At 41.0% G+C, this 18,742-nt stretch overlaps 1 protein-coding gene across 1 annotated transcript in view; it reads right to left on the reverse strand.

Moving 5' to 3' along the window:
• Positions 1-1,674: 1,674 nt before the first annotated feature.
• Positions 1,675-18,742, reverse strand: part of LOC100567116 (calpain-1 catalytic subunit) — a 55,859-nt gene continuing 38,791 nt past the window's right edge. Inside the window, exons 10-22 of the mRNA XM_003215899.4 lie at positions 17,501-17,661; positions 17,005-17,174; positions 16,891-16,902; positions 15,762-15,973; positions 14,795-14,834; positions 13,757-13,822; positions 11,704-11,761; positions 11,500-11,564; positions 9,983-10,051; positions 9,774-9,852; positions 8,531-8,647; positions 7,759-7,817; positions 1,675-6,558 (exon numbers count right to left, since the gene is read on the reverse strand). Coding sequence (XP_003215947.1) covers positions 6,532-6,558; positions 7,759-7,817; positions 8,531-8,647; positions 9,774-9,852; positions 9,983-10,051; positions 11,500-11,564; positions 11,704-11,761; positions 13,757-13,822; positions 14,795-14,834; positions 15,762-15,973; positions 16,891-16,902; positions 17,005-17,174; positions 17,501-17,661 — 1,135 coding nt within the window. The 3' untranslated portion in view covers positions 1,675-6,531. The remainder of the gene's footprint in view (positions 6,559-7,758; positions 7,818-8,530; positions 8,648-9,773; positions 9,853-9,982; positions 10,052-11,499; positions 11,565-11,703; positions 11,762-13,756; positions 13,823-14,794; positions 14,835-15,761; positions 15,974-16,890; positions 16,903-17,004; positions 17,175-17,500; positions 17,662-18,742) is intronic.

The raw sequence follows: 18,742 nt of genomic DNA on the forward strand, positions 1-18,742 counted from the left end.
GCATTTTTGTAGTTAATGTTTTCAATATATCGTGATATTTTGGTGCTAAATTCATAAATACAGTAATTACTACATAGCATTACTGTGTATTGAACTACTTTTTCTGTCCAATTTGTTGTTAAACATGATGTTTTGGTGCTTAATTTGTAAAATCATAACCTAATTTGATGTTTAATATGCTTTTTCTTAATCTCTCCTTATTATCCAACATATTTGCTTATCCAACGTTCTGTTGGCCCGTTTACGTTGGATAAGCAAGACTCTACTGTATGTCCAAACTGACATTGCCTACAATGCATACATTTGTGTTTTTGTATGTTCTGTGGTGAATTCTCTATTCAAATAAAGATTGTGATCTGGGTTGCCAGATGTACCGTACATTTCTCTTTTGAAATTCATTTTGTTAGCTTTGGTCCAGGTCTCCAATCTGTTAAGGTAATTTTGGATTCTGATCCTATCTTCTGGGGTATTAGCCGTCCCTCCCAATTTGGTTTTAACTGCAAATTTAATAAGCATCCATTCTATTCCATCATCCAAATCATTCATAAAGACATTGAAGAGATATTGATTTCCATAAAGATCTTTTTCCTTGTGTAGGCTATTGGCCTATGAAGGTAGGGGGAAGGAATTTGGGCAACATAAAGAGAGATGTCTTTTAAAATTACACATGGATGGATGTAATTGTGATTCAAGGCCAGCCTAACATTGGATAGACTACCTAGGACAGAAGATTTCACCTCAGTTCTCAAAGGTCTGGAGGCCGAAGAGGTGCCCAAGGGCCTTTTCTGAGTGTTAGCTGCTTCTTCATCAAGGTGCTTTTGTGGGCTATAAAGATGACCTCATTCCATGCATTCAAGGCTGGGACTGGGAGAGAAGATGATGCCCAGTTGGCAAATACTTCCTTGGCTTCTCGTGCCAGTCCTTTTTTTCATGAGCTCCAATACAGATTTCTTCCAGAGTTTAGGCCAAGAGGGCAGCTTTGCTGGAGTTCAGCCCATTGGCACTTTTTGATCAGAGTTGGACTGCCAGGTAACAGGCCAAAGTCAAGTGGTCTGTGCGGGGAAGAAAGAACCATTCTGCCACCTAGTGGCTTCTAGATTTTAAAAAAATGATTCTGAAAGTCACTTAAAATCTTGAGACAGATCTAAGCAAATGTTGAATTTATAATTTCAGACACAGGGCCACCCCAAGTACTGTCCCTTGTCACTGCTTAGAGAAATGAAGGCCTAGAAAAATATGAACACTTTGGGATGGAAAATGCATTTTCACCCCAAGGCTTTTATGTGAGTCTATGTACATTTCTGGTCATTGTTTCCTTTTCTGTTTTGTTTCATTTATGGGAAATGGTTTATTGTATCTGGTGTATGATAATACTGTGGTGACAAAACCATGTTCTTTTATGTATGTCCCTTCAAGTCGCCTATCCATGGGGTACCCCAATAATTTTTCAGGGTTTCTTAGGTAAGGAATCCCAAAGAGGTGGTTTTGCAGTTTCTTCTAAAATAAAGCCTACAGAACCTGGCATTTGCTCTTAGGAGTTCCATCTGTGTCTCCAAAGTTTCAAAAATGATTATCCCTTTGATTTCAGTCAAAGGGCTAATCCAACTTCTGCATCACCCTGAGCATAATAAATCCACTCTCTGGTACAAACACGAACTTCACACAAAAGCAGAATTTTGTTATATCTCTATTTATTACTTCACATATGTTGCAAATTAAGCTGAGGAGACAGCCCTGCTCCTTGAGCTAAAGTGGTTTTATCACTGGAGCCATATTCTGGAGGAACTCTAAAGCAGCGCGAGAGCACAAAGCCCTCCAGTAAAGCACTAAGGCCACACTGCCGGCCTGGAGAGAGGCATAAGGCATAAAGGAATCGGGGCTGGTGTTGGCCAGGGAAGTCATGCACTGACTCAGCTGCAGCTGTAGTGGGGCAATGAAAAAAGAAATTACCGTCCGGTCAGTCCAATTACCGTCCGGTCAGCCTCACATCAATACCAGGCAAGATTCTGGAAAAGATCATTAAGGAAGTGGTCTGCAAACACTTAGAAACAAATGCGATCATTGCTAATAGTCAACATGGATTTACCAAAAACAAGTCATGCCAGACTAATCTGATCTCTTTTTTCGATAGAGTTACGAGTTGGGTCGATACAGGGAATGCCGTGGATGTAGCATATCTAGATTTCAGTAAGGCCTTCGACAAAGTCCCCCATGACCTTCTGGCAAACAAACTAGTAAAATGTGGGCTAGACAAAACTACGGTTAGGTGGATCTGTAATTGGCTAAGCGAACGAACCCAAAGGGTGCTCACCAATGCGTCGTCTTCATCATGGAAAGAAGTGACAAGTGGAGTGCCGCAGGGCTCCGTCCTGGGCCCGGTTCTGTTCAACATCTTTATTAACGACTTAGACGAAGGGTTAGAAGGCACGATCATCAAGTTTGCAGATGACACCAAACTCGGAGGGATAGCTAACACTCCAGAAGACAGGAGCAGAATTCAAAACGATCTTGACAGACTAGAGAGATGGGCCGAAACTAACAAAATGAAGTTCAACAGGGACAAATGCAAGATACTTCACTTCGGCAGAAAAAATGGAAATCAAAGATACAGAATGGGGGACGCCTGGCTTGACAGCAGTGTGTGCGAAAAAGATCTTGGAGTCCTCGTGGACAACAAGTTAAACATGAGCCTACAATGTGATGCGGCAGCTAAAAAAGCCAATGGGATTTTGGCCTGCATCAATAGGGGAATAACGTCTAGATCCAGGGAAGTCATGCTCCCCCTCTATTCTGCCTTGGTCAGACCACACCTGGAATACTGTGTCCAGTTTTGGGCACCGCAGATGAAGGGAGATGCTGACAAGCTGGAAAGCGTCCAGAGGAGGGCAACTAAAATGATTAAGGGTCTGGAGAACAAGCCCTATGAGGAGAGGCTTAAAGAGCTGGGCATGTTTAGCCTGCAGAAGAGAAGGCTGAGAGGAGACATGATAGCCATGTACAAATATGTGAGGGGAAGTCATAGGGAGGAGGGAGCAAGCTTATTTTCTGCTGCCCTGCAGACTAGGACACGGAACAATGGCTTCAAACTACAGGAAAGGAGATTCCACCTGAACATCAGGAAGAACTTCCTCACTGTGAGGGCTGTTCGGCAGTGGAACTCTCTCCCCCGGGCCGTGGTGGAGGCTCCTTCTTTGGAGGCTTTTAAGCAGAGGCTGGATGGCCATCTGTCGGGGGTGCTTTGAATGCGATTTCCTGCTTCTTAGCGGGGGGTTGGACTAGATGGCCCTTGAGGTCTCTTCCAACTCTACTATTCTATGATTCTATGATTCTATGATTCTATGAAATGCAACCAGAGGCTGAATGTCCTTGTGGACGACAATGGGCACACAAGAGTGTAAGTGTGCGAGACAGTAGAAGACAATCTGATTTGTTATGGTTTCATTCTGTAATTCTAATTTTGCTACATGTAAGCTAGCCACTTCCTTTCTAGCAATCTATCTTCCCAACCCAAAGCTTGGAAAATGGCTTCTAGGACTATCAGGTCCCAGAATTGCCAAGCTAACAAGTTATGCTGCTTGGAGGAGTTTTATTAACAAAGGTAGTTTTCTAATTTCTGCATAAAATCTATATAGCTGGCTTGCATCTACTGGTTACATAATTCTCAGCTCTCCTTAATTGGATGAGGGATGATTCACATGAGGAAGATGGTGGGTGGGTTTTAAAAAAAATACAGCTGCAAAAGCCTAGAATTGGAACAAGGCTGCTTGGCATCTTTTTCACTTTTAAGAATTTGAAATATATTAACATTTCTATTTCAGGAGTTTCAAATTTTCATATGAGGCAGTGTTTAAAGGAGTGAGGCAGAGGAGCCGCTGGACAGAATTCTCAACCAACAGCAAAGGTCTCAGCCCTCATGTCCACTTTCTTCCTCTCAGCATTAGACTTGCACCTTGCTTGATAACCTAGCGTTTTAAAAAATTGCCAGAACCACATTTTATTAAATTTCACCACTCTGACTGACAGAGATGTGATTGTGGACTTCCAATAGGTTTGTCAAATGCTAGGCATGACTTCAAAAACCCAAGGGGACAACTGCAATTTCCATATATAGGCATAGTAGCTCAAAAAACATTTACTCTGTTTCCCTCTCTGTTACTTTAGTTTTCACTTTTTAAGAACACACATTTTATTTGTGGAATGCAGTTTCCAGTTGATGTCAGAGCACCAGTAAAGTCTGACAACTCTTCTGAATGGTTTCTGTTAAATTACTCCAAAATATGACAGCTGGATGGACATGCTTTAAAGATAAATCCAATCTTGCACAAGTTGACTACAGTTGAAGATCAGAGGCTTGCAAATGAAACTTGGCTGGGAATTCTACCCTCATTCTGGGAAAGCAGCGCATGATTGAGAGCTCCATCCACAGCAGTGTAGCAACTCAGCATTATAATTGGTAATAGTCCCTCCTAGTTTTGCTTGTTATGCTATTCAGAAATTCAGAATGGAAATAATAAAAGCCAGAAAAAGGACTTAGCCAAGGCCAAGGTAAGAGTTTCAGGCAAGGCAGATAGTATGTGAATGGGACTCTAACCTTTGGTTGTGCTAGCCTGTTTAGTTATAATGCTTCTATATTGCTTGACTGACCAAGTTCATGCTAACAGCTTCAACAAAGCCACATTATTAGTTATTCTGCATAGTTCTTGAGTTGCATGGAAAGGTGCTGGGATTAAAACACAAGAAGCCCAAACCAGCAGGCTTTATTTTATCTCAGGGATGCCAGATGAGACTCTTGATTGTGTACTGAAGCTCTCCTGTGTTTTTCCAATTACTTGCTTTTTAAAAGTTGTCTCCTCAGAAAAAAACAATGTCATAGAGGAAAGAACAATTCAGCTCCCCAATGTCTTTTGAATGATGTACAGTGTTCCCTCACTACTTTGTGGTTTGCTTTTCGTGGACTTGCTGTTTTGCAGTTTTTAATAGACACTAAAAATATTATAAATCATAAAAATATGATTAACAGTGGTGGTGGTCTCAGTCAGGTGGGGATGGCGGGGCGGAGAAGGAGCCCAAATGGCAGCGGGAGGAGAAGGAGGCGGTGCCATGTTCTCCTGCCTCTTTCTTCCCTTCTTCCCTCCCTCTTTCTACTTCCTTCCTAAGGAAAAGCCTAGCATCCCTACTTTGCAGATTTTCACTTATCGTGGGTTGTCCTGGAACGTAACGCCCACGATAAGTGAGGGAACACTGTATGGTCATCTAGCATATGTACGAAACAAAGCCAAGGGCATGTCTGTGGCAAACTGCAGAGCCCTACTAGAAGTTCTATATTTTGACTATATTTTTTAATCGTTCAATGTACATTTTTTAAAAATAAACTCTTAGAAAAATAAGGAGAACACTGAAAGGAACAGTGTCAGGAAAGCAATGGTTATACCTTAATTTTTGAACTCTGCCATGATAGGAATTTGTTACTAATCACATCCAGCCTTAATTGGTTTAAACAGTCAAGGAAAAATGAACCCTCTTGCAGCATGTGGACTGGGAGAGCATTGTATAGTCTAGATTTCTTCCCTCTTTTCTAGCTGAGATGTTTCACAATCCTAGAATGACCTATGTTTTCACTCTGTAGATGAACCTGTGTTGAAAGGTTCCGTGACTAATCCTGTCTACTCTGTGCAGAGGACACAGACATCCTGATGCACAGCACTTCAGTTTGGGATCAGGACCAAAACCTAATCTTGCTCAGCCTCCTGGAATCCGGTGATGCTTCTATAAGGGATTCTCAGTGACTCTAACTTGGAAAAGGCTACGGTTTTCAAACCAAGTGCACTACATCTCTGTATTTTTGCAGGAGTGGAAACACTCTCTGCAGGGAGAACAGTTGTGTTACTTCTTGGAAGTGGGATCCTGAGTGGTCTTTGCAAAAAACTTCTCCATAAAATTCTTTTATTTAAGACTGAAGAGTAGAATACAGGCCTCATATCCCTTTTGCCCATGGCCACTGACTACCAGTGAAAAGCAAAACCAAAGAGAAATGATTCCAGGAGAGAGGAGCAGGTTTCCTTACAAAAGCAGAATCAGTAACCGGACCAAGTGATATAAAAAGGCCAACCTCTTAGGAGAAGCAACAACATTCCACCGAAGTCCTTCTGCCAACTTTGAAGGGAGCCCTCCCGATAGGCAAACTGATTCTAAAACCAGCACACACTCCTGATCTTTTCTTGGTTGTCTCAATTCAGCAAGAGATGTTGCAAGGTAAGCTCACAGCAGGAAAAATCTGTCTCCTCTCTGCCCTGGCCCCTAAAAGAGAGACTGATCCCTACAGAGACAATGGTGTTGGTGAGAGCAAGAGTGCTTATGCCGTGGGGTACTACTATGTGGGTGAACAAGGGGAATGGAGGAATCAGACATTGGGCTCAACAGTGGGTTGATGAAAAAAAGGAGGGGAGTTGGGCCATCCGGTATCAGCCTGAAGGAGGCACTTGGGTAGCCCAGTCCGACAGGGTCAGCACAGCCAGAAGGTCCACCTCTGCTCTAGCCGCACATTGTGAATGTCAGCCACTGTGAAGGAAAGACAGCAAGAGTGATGCACTTGTAGAAGACCAGATGTTAGGTGAACAAATAACTGTTGTATTATCTGCCTTCCACAGTTTGGCCAAAGAATAATGTAGTGAAATTACATAACTTTGAAAATGTGATCATGGTTCAAACCACGAGGGACAGATATAGTTTCCACCAAGGAAGTGTTAAAAGTAGCTTGAAAGAGGCCAAGGTGCACATACATTCAGAAACACATTTTTGTGCTTCAAATGTTAGATCTGTTTCTGAGTAAATCTGTTGATTCCATAGATTGCAACATTTTCCCCAACCAACTCTAGCTTATAAGATACAGAACGTATGTCATGTGCCAATCGTTATCTGCTCACCCACAGAAAACAATGACAACCATATCTAAGAAACTAGAGTTGATGTGGTCTATCCAATGCAATTTTCTGATTCAGTGCCCCAAATAACCCCAGGAACAGGCCTGAAACCAAGACACCAAGAAAAAATGCATTAGGCTGTGATTTGTATAATTCCTCCAGGCTCCTGGCTAGCTAGGGTCCCACCATAGAAGGGACAAGCTTGAACTTGATTCCTCTTCTTCACCAATCCCTATATTTCCCCTGATATTTCATATTTTATTCACATTCTGAGTGCTACTTCAAGTAAATAAACAAAAAAATTGGGATGTTAGTTGCCTTAAATTTGCAGGGTTAAAATGGGTTCACCACATGAAGGTTTAAGAGCAGTCCTAAGCTGCCTTAGCTCCCATGTCGGTACATAATGGTACATAAAATTATACTGCATGCTTTCTGGGAGAGAGCTTTTAGTTGAGCTTAAAAAAGGTAAAGGTTTCCCCTGACGTTAAGTCCAGTCATGTCTGACTCTGGGGGTTGGTGCTCATCTCCATTTTTAAGCTGAAGAGCTGGCGTTGTCTGTAGACACCTCCAAGGTCATGTGGCCGGCATGACTGCATGGAGCGCCGTTACCTTTCTGCCGGAGCGGTACCTATTGATCTACTCACATTAGCATGTTTTCGAACTGCTAGGTTGGCAGGAGCTGGAGCTAACAGCGGCCGCTCACGCTGCTCCCGGGGTTTGAACCTGGGACCTTTTGGTCTGCAAGTTCAGCAGCTCAGCGCTGTAACGCACTTTGCCACCGGGGCTCCATTTAGTTGAGCTTATGTTGTCACTTATCTAGCAGTTTCAATTTTCTTACCTCACCAAGGTTCATCACTGCACTGCCAGTACCTTCAGGATCCATGCTTTGGAAGAACCCTGCAAGATTTTAAGAAAAGCCACTTTGTAAGCCACTTTGAGTCTCTGTTGTAGAGAGAAAAGGGGGATATAAATATAATATGCTTTCAAAGAGAGATTTGTTCCTTCAAAACCTGGAGCATATCTCCCAATTTCTACACAATCTTGCAAAATACAGAATTATGTATATTTCTTTCATTTTTCCAGAATAACAAGTGCAAAACCCAGTTAAGTTTTTGGTTCAGGACAATGAGTGCCCACAGCATGTCCCACTCTGGTGAAAGGGGTGGCTGCAGGGGCTAGAGCTGCTATCAACTTGTTTCTTCCTTTTGAAAAGCCACATGTATTTTTATTGCTCCCCAGTCTCCCATTCTGTTGGACACCAAATGCCATCTAAATCAGGGCTACACAACCACTGGCCCTCTAGGAGTTTTGGACCTCAGCTCCCAGAACTCCTGACCATTGGACAAGCTGGCTGGGGCTTTTGGGATTTTTAGACCTAAACTGCATGTAGAAATTTGAAGGCATTTTAGGCTCAGGAAAGGACTTTCCACTAAAATACAACATGAAGGGCTCCTGGCTAAGCCCTACTAAATAAAATATAGTGAAAATAGCCTCTATGATTTCGAGATAGCATTTGGGAGCAATACTTAGAGGTGTATCCTTACATGCTGTTGGGATTCACAAATTGCTCCTATAGAAGGCTGCTCAGACTCAGCAATAGAGACACTTACTGAACATGGTCTCCAGCTTCACTAAACAGGAGACAAAGTTATCAAAATCCACACCCAATGAGTCGTCAGCATATCGGGCCACCAGCACTTGATGCAACTTGTTGTCCAGTTTGAATCCTAAAATGTGAAAAAATGGATGTGAATGTTAAGTCTACCAAGAGTCTAAACCAGGAACATAGTTCTTAGAATGTTGTTCTTCCAAAAAATATATATCAGCAAGACAACAAACTGGAGCGAAAATACAATTCCATTAACACAGAAAAATGTATGTAGGGGAGGAGTGCCCAAAAGAAGGAATAAAATAGTTTTCAATTAAAAGGATACCTACTTCTTTCTCAAACCCTCTCAACCTTAAAAAAGCTGTTTACTTAAGATCAATCACTTTAAAATCAGTATATTGAGTGTGTTTTATAAATGAAGGGATGAGGCACCCCTTCAAGACTACTCTTCTTTTTAAATAAATAAAAAAGACTCAAACTTTGTAATGTTGAAAGCAAGCAAACCTTTTGATGATCCCACAGTGGGAGAGAGTGGAGTATGACATACATCAGATTTAATTTCTCCATGTTCATAAATGGATCAAAGGTGGTGGATATGATGCCAGAAAATGAAGCTGTTCCTATTTTTTTACAGACACTTTGGGGTTGGCGTGAACAAGGGAGGTTAAGAACATTGATCTCTCTCAGACAGAGGAATTTGCTGGATGTTCATTTCACTACAAAAAATACCAGTTCTTTGAAGACTGGCAATAGGATGAATGCATCGTGCCTAGGAAATCCTGTAAGGGCTGTAAAACATTCTGGAGAAAAAAATGTTTGCAAGCTATGACTACGTTTGAAACTTTTATTTTATGTTTATGCATTTGAAAAACACATTGGTTTTTTATTTGCATTAGTGAAGAGGGATAAAAGGCATCACAACCTGATAATGGAATTGGGATGAATATGTTGATAGGAATCTAAGGAATGCAATGAGAACATAACTGATGGATTTTTACATCTCTGTTCTGGTGATATGACTGCTTGTGCCTTTGGAGGTTCAGAGAGTGAGTATTAACCCTACACATAAACTGGTCATGCCCTCTCTCCTCAATGGGAAAAAGAAAATAATGGCATTACATAAGATATATCAGCATCCAAAGAACACAGAATAGTCAATGCACCAGCTACTTCAGCTTATAAGCACTCCCAACAAACACCCCAGTGCCCCCAGCATGTTTATGATTTTTCATTCTAAAACTTACCAGCTGTTTCTAAGGCCAGACGCATCTCATAGGCGCTCATGGTGCCTGACTTATCCAAATCATGCTGACGAAATATATTCTGTTATGACAAAAAAAATGATGACACTGTGATTCTTTTCCCAACTGTTATGGTTTGTGTACTCTCTTGATCTCTTCCCAAAGAACTGTGCTAATTGTGCCATCGACCCATGCCTCTTTCCCTTCCTTACCAGCCAGCTCCTGATCTTGTTCCACAAGATCTGAAACTCCACAAGTCCCAGACGAGCACTGCCATCTTTCTGAAGAACAGAACAGTCAAGGAGAAAAAAATCAATAGAATAAAGCTTACAATCACAAATTCTGAGGAAAAGATGATGAAACACATGATATAGGCAGGACCTCCAAAACAGCTGAAAGAACTGAAAGATGCGAAATCCAAAAATAGTATTGGTTGAAATTTAAGTTAATAAGGTCAATCCCACCCACCCCTCCATTCTAGACCCACTACCTGGATATATATGTGTTGTATAATTGCTTCATTTGTGTGCTTTTCAGCTTGGAATGGTGAAAACATTTGGAATACAACTGTGCCAAATCTATGCCAAAGAGTGACTCTTTGGTATCTGCTGGGTCTTGATTCCAGAACTTCTCCCTTCCCCAACTCCATGGATACCAAAATCTGTGGATGCTCAAGTCACATTATAAACAAAGATGTGGTAAAGTAGTGTCCCTTATATAGAATGGCAAAATCAAGGTTTACTTTTTAGATTGGGGGGGGGGGGAGTTTAAAGTGTGGATAGTTGAATTCATGCATGCGAAATCTGAGGATACAGAGGGATGACAGTATATAAAAACATGAAATAAGAGCTGTGAGTGCTACAACTAACTTCCTAAAAGTGTTTGTTACTGGAATACAGTGCTATCCATGTCTTGACAGTTTTCTGAAATCAGGCAACCAGCTTTAATACTACTACTAAATTATTATTATTCCTACTACTACTACCACTACTACTGTTTTATTATATGTTATTTTATAATCCACCTCTCCTTTGAGGTGGAGTACAACAATTTGTGGTTGTAGTCTCTTCTCTCACACATAGTTCCCTATTGCCAAATGATGAAGTGCTTCTTTGAAAAGAGAAAACATAAATATGTAAAAGGTGGCATATGAGCTTAACTGCTCTCACTTCTGGATCTTATTCTTTGCATCTGTTCTCTGCCCACTTTGCTTTGGTCCTTATTTACACTGTTCCAAAAGAAACATTGCCCAAAATGGTCAGGCTGCAAGAATAAAATGCTCTGGGAAATGGCAAGGGTTTCAGGCTAAACTCTCTCTCTCTCTCTCTCTCTCTCTCTCTCTCTCTCTCTCTCTCTCTCTCTCTCTCTCTCTCTCTCTCTCTCTCTCTCTCTCTCCTCCATGCACTCAGTCAAACACAGCCAGAGGCATTCACTTAAATGCAATATTTTTCAGAGGGTGAAGCATGTGTCAATAAATATGCACGACCTCAAGTACAGACTGATTTCTGCAATATTGTAACAATCTGAACTTTTGATCTGTTTCTAACCAATTTAGGGGTTTGGAAAAGCTATACACATTTGCGAGATAAAACTGTTCTACAGCTTAGTAACTGCCTCATAGAGTTCCCACTCTGCTTAATATAATACAAGCAAAAACAAATAAAAAAGTCACACTACATTTCAGCTTAAGGATAGACCCCGTGAACCTATTGACCACAATAGAGGATACATCCATTAGGTTGACCATGTTGCGGCAAGAATCCATGCTGAACCCATCTGTCTTCAGGTCTTTGTCTGTCAAAGTGAGGAACAAGAACAATTATGAAGCTGTTTTCAAAATGATACATGGGTAAGGTATGTGCATGGAAAGGAAGGAGCAGAAGTTCTACTCCCCACACACTATGAGTCAGAGAGCTGAATAAGAAGCACTTACGCCTGGCAATGACTCTGTTCAGGACAGTTCTGAGCTCAAAGACACTGATTTCCATGTCCTGGGGGAAGAAAGCAGAGCATCAGCCATTTATGATTGTTCCTATTTGTTCAGAATCTCACCCTCCTCCAAAAGCAGTTCAATAGTTCCACATCAGGACAATGTTCACATTGAGCTGGGAGTTTGGAGACTTGTATTCCAAATCACCCCTCCTCCATCTCCCACATTTTCCAGGTTCTAGCAAAAACTCCTCAGGTAAGGACAAGTGTTAAACTAAGGAATGCTGTTTTATGTGCTTATAAGATTGTTAATTTTACTGAATTATGTTTTTAATCTATGTTTGATTGGGCATATCCCCATGTGAGCTGCTCCAAGTTCCTTTGGGGAGATGGAGGTGGAATAAAAAATAAAGTTATTATTATATTATAATGTATATTAAAACAAATATATGATATGATGATCAGCATCCCCCACTACCATTTGTTTATTCCTTCCTGGAATTTATTTTGGGACTATTTCAGGAAGTGGGACCAGTCCATGAACCATTACATGAATGAACACTGTGTTAAAGGACAGTTCTGAATAATCTTAAGGAAAAGCATCCCTTTGGTGTAAATAAGAATTCTATATGACTAGGAAACCACCAACCAGAAACTCTAGTCTAATTCACCACCTTTGAGATGTCACAAGATCATAAATTATAAGGTGCTTCCATTCACTATATGGATTTTTGGATTTTTTCCAACCTTCTTCCAAAGAAGGCCAACAATATAATTTATAACATCGAATCTAGGACGTGCTTGTTTTCCCAAAATTAAGGCTCCAAAAAAGGGGTGAATCTTGGAATGATGGCATCCTGGAATCGCAGGGTTGCTTTTTAAAGAGAATTGGGAGAGAAGCCAGGTGTCCTGGGCACCTCTCTGCCTCTGTCTGCCTCTGGAGGTGGGGAGGGGTGAGAGGAAACCCTGGCTTAGGCACAGAGTTTTTTTCTCCCGTCTTCTGTCTCCAGAGAGAAAGAGTGAAGCCAGACCCAGAAGTCTGGGCCTTCCAGCTTTTCTCTTCCCTCCTCTCTCTGTGTGGCTGCCTGAATTCTAATGACACCAAGCAACACAGAGAGAAAAAGAAAGAGGGAGAAGTCCAGGCGGCATGCTGGGCTCAAATGAATAGGGTCCGTCCTATATTCAACAGTATAATTTTTCCATTTTTTCTCCAAAAATAGGGCTGTATCTTAAAATTGTGTGGTGGTGGCCAAAAACAAAACTGCGATTTCAATGTATAACATGATGTACAAGGAGCCTGGCTTGTTTTAAAGCAGAAGTGCAGAATTCCTGGAAACCTGATTCTCCTCTCTTATCAAATGACACACTTCATTTGCTTTAAAGGCCATCTGTATAGTTCTGATTCTTTCTAATTGGGGTGACAGGGTGGGGACATAGTAAGATAAACCTGAAAATTATTGGGGAGGGGGACCCTAAACTTGTTCTGCAAACTAATTTTAGATGTAAGCTCTCCAAAACTCTATCCTTGTGATAATATAAGGCAGAGGGAGGCTAAAACAATCCTCCTAACTTTCCTAAAACTGATAGGTTAAGACATGGGCTATAAGCGCTGTATTGTTTTATATTGTATTGTGTAACTTTTAAAACCTTTTTAGAGTGCATGTTTCTTATTTGGCTAATAACTTAATTCAGTTTAATGTTGATTTTTTTGTGCAACATTTTAATTGTAATCTTTCTAGTGTATATGCTGTCTTAAAGCCTAACCTTAGGTGCATCGGGGAAAGGAGGATATACGAGTAAATAAAGTTAGCAACAGCAACAATAGTTGGGCTTGAAAGAAAGTGACCTTAGAGGAAACCTGTCAGATCAGTCTCTTGTTAAATCCAAACGCTATATCCATTAGAACAAACACCCTCCAAATGACAATGGTTATCGCTTCTACATTACCAGTTAGTGTGATATTTTGCATATTCACATTCACTGAAGATTTTGACTGTTCTCTGAACAGAAAAATTGGCACGGGAGAAATGTATAGAGTATCGCATCTCAGCACACACCTCTCCTGCAAGCTGACGGAACATGTTTTTGAAGTTCTCATCTACATCGTCCTCAGAGATTTCTTCCTGAGAAAATAAAATTTAGGAGGAGCTGATCAAACAGCATTCTTTGTAATCATTTTATAATTTGAGGTTTACACTGAGAGCAGGCTATAGCTATACTATCTATACAGGCAGTCCTCGAGTTACAAACATCCTACTTACAAATTACTCATAGTTAAGAATGGAGATGAGAAAATGGGAAGTGAGATAAATCTATCCCTCAGAAGGGAAATTCACTCCTGAAAGAGTTATCATGGGGAAAAGGTGTTTCCACTGAAGCTTTATCACCAATTGACAACAAGCAAAATGTCCCAAAATCCAATTATCACAAGCATAGAAAGTAAGGTGAAATCTTCTGAATAGGGGCACAGATAGCAAAACAAACACAAGGGAGTTACCCTTCCCTATGCTATCCAAAGCTGGTTGGAGTTACACTTTTAAAATGTGCCAGTACTGACTTTCATACAAATTCAGCTTAAGAACAAACCTACAGAACCTATTTTGTTCATAACTTGGGGACTGCCTGTACCTCTGAATTCTTCTCCAATGAACTTAGGACATACAGAGCTTTCTCTGCCCCGCACCCCTCTATCCTTGTAATAACAGAGTAACATAGATCAAGCTGAGAACAACACTGCTCCATGGTTAAGTAATAAGCCTACCGTATCACTTGCACACATCCTGACCAACACATGATGCTGAACTTGCTTTCATGTTTCCTCCATCATCAGGTCACCTCTTTACACCTTTTCCCTTTTTCTCTTTCCTTCAGTTTGGCTTTCTTCTCTATCTTTCACCCTAAACTGTTTTGACCAGCAAGGCCTACTTAATAAACATAGCTCTTCGGGAGCAAATAAGCCAACTGTGAAGGGGAATACTGATATGCTTCTTGCAAAGTACCTATGTACACTGTAGTCATCAAAGGCACAGTACAAAGAAGTAAAAAGGGGGAGGGGGTAACATTTAAATAATGCATCTCCTGGATGGAGTCCTTACCTCATCTGGAAGATCTGCAGAGATCTCCTCATCCAGTTCCCTGAAATAGAAAGGCTATGAAACAGGTCTCTAGTAAGTATGCATAAAAGGGATGGAGAGGAACTCCTGTATGAAGTGTTTCTGATTACACAACAGAATGGAAAAGAAATGTCTATGACAATGGCTAACCAACATTTAAAGTCATTAAGACCGACAAACTAATGGAAAAGCTGATGGAAGAGAGGTATCTATCTAAATTCCAGAGAAATTGAGGATTTATCAATATAAAATTGGGAGACTTAACTAATTGTGGGATTTATGAGCTAGTAACGAGTCATTAAATGTAGAAGTGTGGTTATATAACATCTCTTAAAGGAGAGGACAAATCAGAACTAAAAACCATCAGACAGAAAATGGGAGGTCTGTGGATTAGACAGGTAGATTGGTTTTTACATTTGTTCATTGCTTTTACTTTTGTATGTTCGTTCTGGATATTGATTTGACTTTTTTGTTTTGTTAGCTGTTGTAGGTTAGTGTTTTATATTAAGAAGAAAATGGTTGTTTTGCATGTTTGATGTAATTTGTTTCTTTGCATACGTCCTTGTTTGCGTGATGGTATGTTTGTTTCATTGGATAAAAATGAACATTAAAAAAAGGGATCTAGCAGAAGTTGAGATCTGGATGAAAATAGATCACCACCCTTGCTGTATCTCAGAGAGAAGTTGCCCCACTGCCACATACAGAGATGGGTTATTCACTCAGGTAGTTAAACATGTCACTGTAAATAATTGTCGCACTGTTAGGTTTCCTCTGCTCACACCTACAACACAAATTAGTTTTCCTTCCATACCTCCAAATAAGCTTCATCAACACAAGACTCTTGAGGTTAGAGAACAGAGCGCCAGGAAATCTCTGTTGAGGGATATTCATCAATACCTTACAAGCAACAAGAAATAGTAAAGCAACTCATACAGTACATGGGACTTACTCTGCATCAGACTGCTTTTCTGTGAAGACACGCAGGACAAAGTCTGCTTCCTTGTTGGGCTCGAAGGTGGAGGGCACGATGATGTATTCACCAGGAGGCAGGCGGATATGGTTGCTCACCTCCCGCAGGTTGATAAAGGTTTCTGAGCGAGCCTGAGACTGGTTTCTCAGAAAGAAATCCTTCTTCAGGTGGACATTTTGGCAGCCCTGTGCCTAGGAGAGAAGCAACTGTGTATAGCTAAGTAAATACATGCAACCCCTGAGTTACAAACATCCGACGTACATATGACTCCTAGTTCCAAATGGCATAGAACAATCTACTTCTAGGAAGGGAATTCGCTCCTGTAAGAGTTGTCATGGGGAAAATGCATATCCACTTTGTTAGCAATCCTTGTTTCCAAAATAACCCAAAATCTTTAAAATCCAATTGTTACAGGGACAGAAAGTGAAGTGAAATCTTTTGAACAGAGGTGCAAATAGCAGAACATACATTACAGGGGTGTTAAGCTTTCCCTATGCTATCCAAAACACAGACACATATATGGCTGGAGTTGCACTTAAAATGTACTTCTTCTGACTGACATATAAATTCAACTTAACAACAAAACTTATCTTGTTCATAATCCAGGGACTGCCTGTAGTTTGCCCCTCCCTTCAGATGATAAGGAGCCAACACCTTTAGTGAGTAGGTACAGACACAACCAAAAAAAAAGCCCAGAGATAAAAACACACAGATGGAGAGGAAGTCTTGTGAACCAAAAACTTATTTGTGATGGACACAAAGTTAGGAAGGTGTCATAACAAAGGAAAAGTCCATTTGCCACTGATATGTTGAAACATTTCCTTATGTTGCATCTTCTACTCTGAAAGGGGATGCATTCACTGCAGAGCTAAGGATTTTTTTCTCCCAAGTGAGAATATATATAACTTTGACTATTCTGGTCAATTATAGTCTAAGAAGTTGTGCAAACACTGTAACCATTTGCCGTGTAAATGGTAAGGGCTTTTCCCTCCAGAATCCATGCAGAATTATTTTAAAAAGACAATAAATCTTTTGATCAATCAATTTCAATTGACTATGAGGTCTCCGTTTGTCACAATTCAGCAATACTTCATTGTTCAGGACATACCTCCTCAGGAACCTACAAAAAGATCAGGAGAGGGGAGAAAAAAAGAGATTAGAAATTAGCTTCTGCTAAACTTTGCTAGACAGGAATTTACATCAGAAAACTTTGAGGGATTACCTCATAGACAGCAAAGCCGATGGTATGCATATCTTCTCCAACTCGGCGAGCTTTTCGGCGATGTTTTTGCATCAAGGCAACTAAGAAAGTGCAAGCCACCTCATCATCTTCTGGGTCATCATCCTCTTCTAGGAGCTTGATTTTGAACTGTGGATTAATCCAGAATGTTGCTGCAAGAAGAGAGGAAGGACTCCAATTATGCAGTGCTATAAAAGCCCTCATGAATTCTGTACTGAGAGAATGGCAGGTTACAAATAACATCACTAGAAATGAACAGTAGTGGGGGGTCTCCACAAGTGCTGTGCTATCAGGATAGAAGCCACTTTAGGAAATACGATACAATGTATCCCAGACTTACTCTGACAAAACTAAACTAATAGCATGCAATTTTGCGCCAGGGCCCCAATTTTCAAAGTATATAAACTATGCAGAACACAATGCTTACTTCAGTAATGCATCAACAACAAAGGAGAAAGAATAGAAATCCAAGTGTCACCTGGATGGTTCCTGCAACCTCCAGCTGTGCTGCCACGGCGCCAGGTTCCCTCAAAGAGGGTAGTGTGCCATCTGCTTAACCCATCCTTGTCCAGAGCATCTGGGGTGAGGTTACAGATTTCCAGCCTGGAAAACTGACGCATAAATTCTCGAAAAGACATCCTGCAGGGACAAAAGTGATGGTGAGATAACACAGAAGCAGCAGTGAGGTTAGCAAGAACAGGCAAGAACAGAAAGGGACATAAGAACAGGACAGAAATGGTTGTAGGGAAAAAGAGAATGGCTACCACTGCCATTCTTTCCCCACCTGTGTGGTACAGACACAAAAGGTATAAATACTATCTGTCATCATTAACAAGGGTAAACAAACTGAAACTGAATCTAGACAAGGCGCTTCTGGTCAGTCGAAAGTCAGGTCATTTGGGCCTAGCTTCGAAAAGTGTTCGTAAATTTGAACAGGAGTGGCCAACCCATCTGTTGCAGCAGCTCAACTGGCTGCCAGTGCATTTCTGGGCATAATTCATAGTGGTGATTATGACCTATAAAGCCCTATCAAACCAGGGCTATTGACACAATTGCTCCCAAACATCCTCTTTGACCTGTTACAAATCAGACTCCCTGATATACAGAGACACTCAAAGAAATGAAACAGAGATTATGACTAGAATGCAGATGGTGGAAACCTCGACTTTTATGTGACAAGACACTGTAAAGAGGGCACATTTGCTCCTATAAGGTGGCAATACTTGCAGTGAAGAAAGTTTTCCTCTCTGCAAGCATTATATCTGCGAATTCTCACCCAGCTGAGCTGTTCAGAGTGGCAAGAGGCTTAATCCAGGTGTTTTCCCTACCAAACCCATTATCAGAACCTTCAGTAGCTCTCCGTGATGCTTTTAACAACCACTTCATAGATAAAATCTCTTGCATAAGAACTGACTTAGCAATGTCACTGGAGCAGAAGAAAACAATGAGGTGTCCAGTGACTCTGTGAGTAGGAATATGCTGGATCAGTTTCAATTGGTGAGTACTGTTGATGTGAACAAGCTGCTGGGGCAAGTAAGGACAACCTGCTTTCTTGATCCCTGTTCCTCTTGGCTGGTCATCCAGGGAGGAGATGCAATTTGACCTCAAATACAATGAATTATTAACACATATCTCAGGGAGGGGAATTTTCCATCTAGTTCAAAAGATGAACAAGATGGAAATTGTTCACTGATGAAAGCCCTCCCTGGACCCTCTGGAC

The sequence above is a fragment of the Anolis carolinensis genome, chromosome 1 (genome assembly GCF_035594765.1).
Source record: "Anolis carolinensis isolate JA03-04 chromosome 1, rAnoCar3.1.pri, whole genome shotgun sequence".
NCBI classification, from domain to species: domain Eukaryota; kingdom Metazoa; phylum Chordata; class Lepidosauria; order Squamata; family Dactyloidae; genus Anolis; species Anolis carolinensis.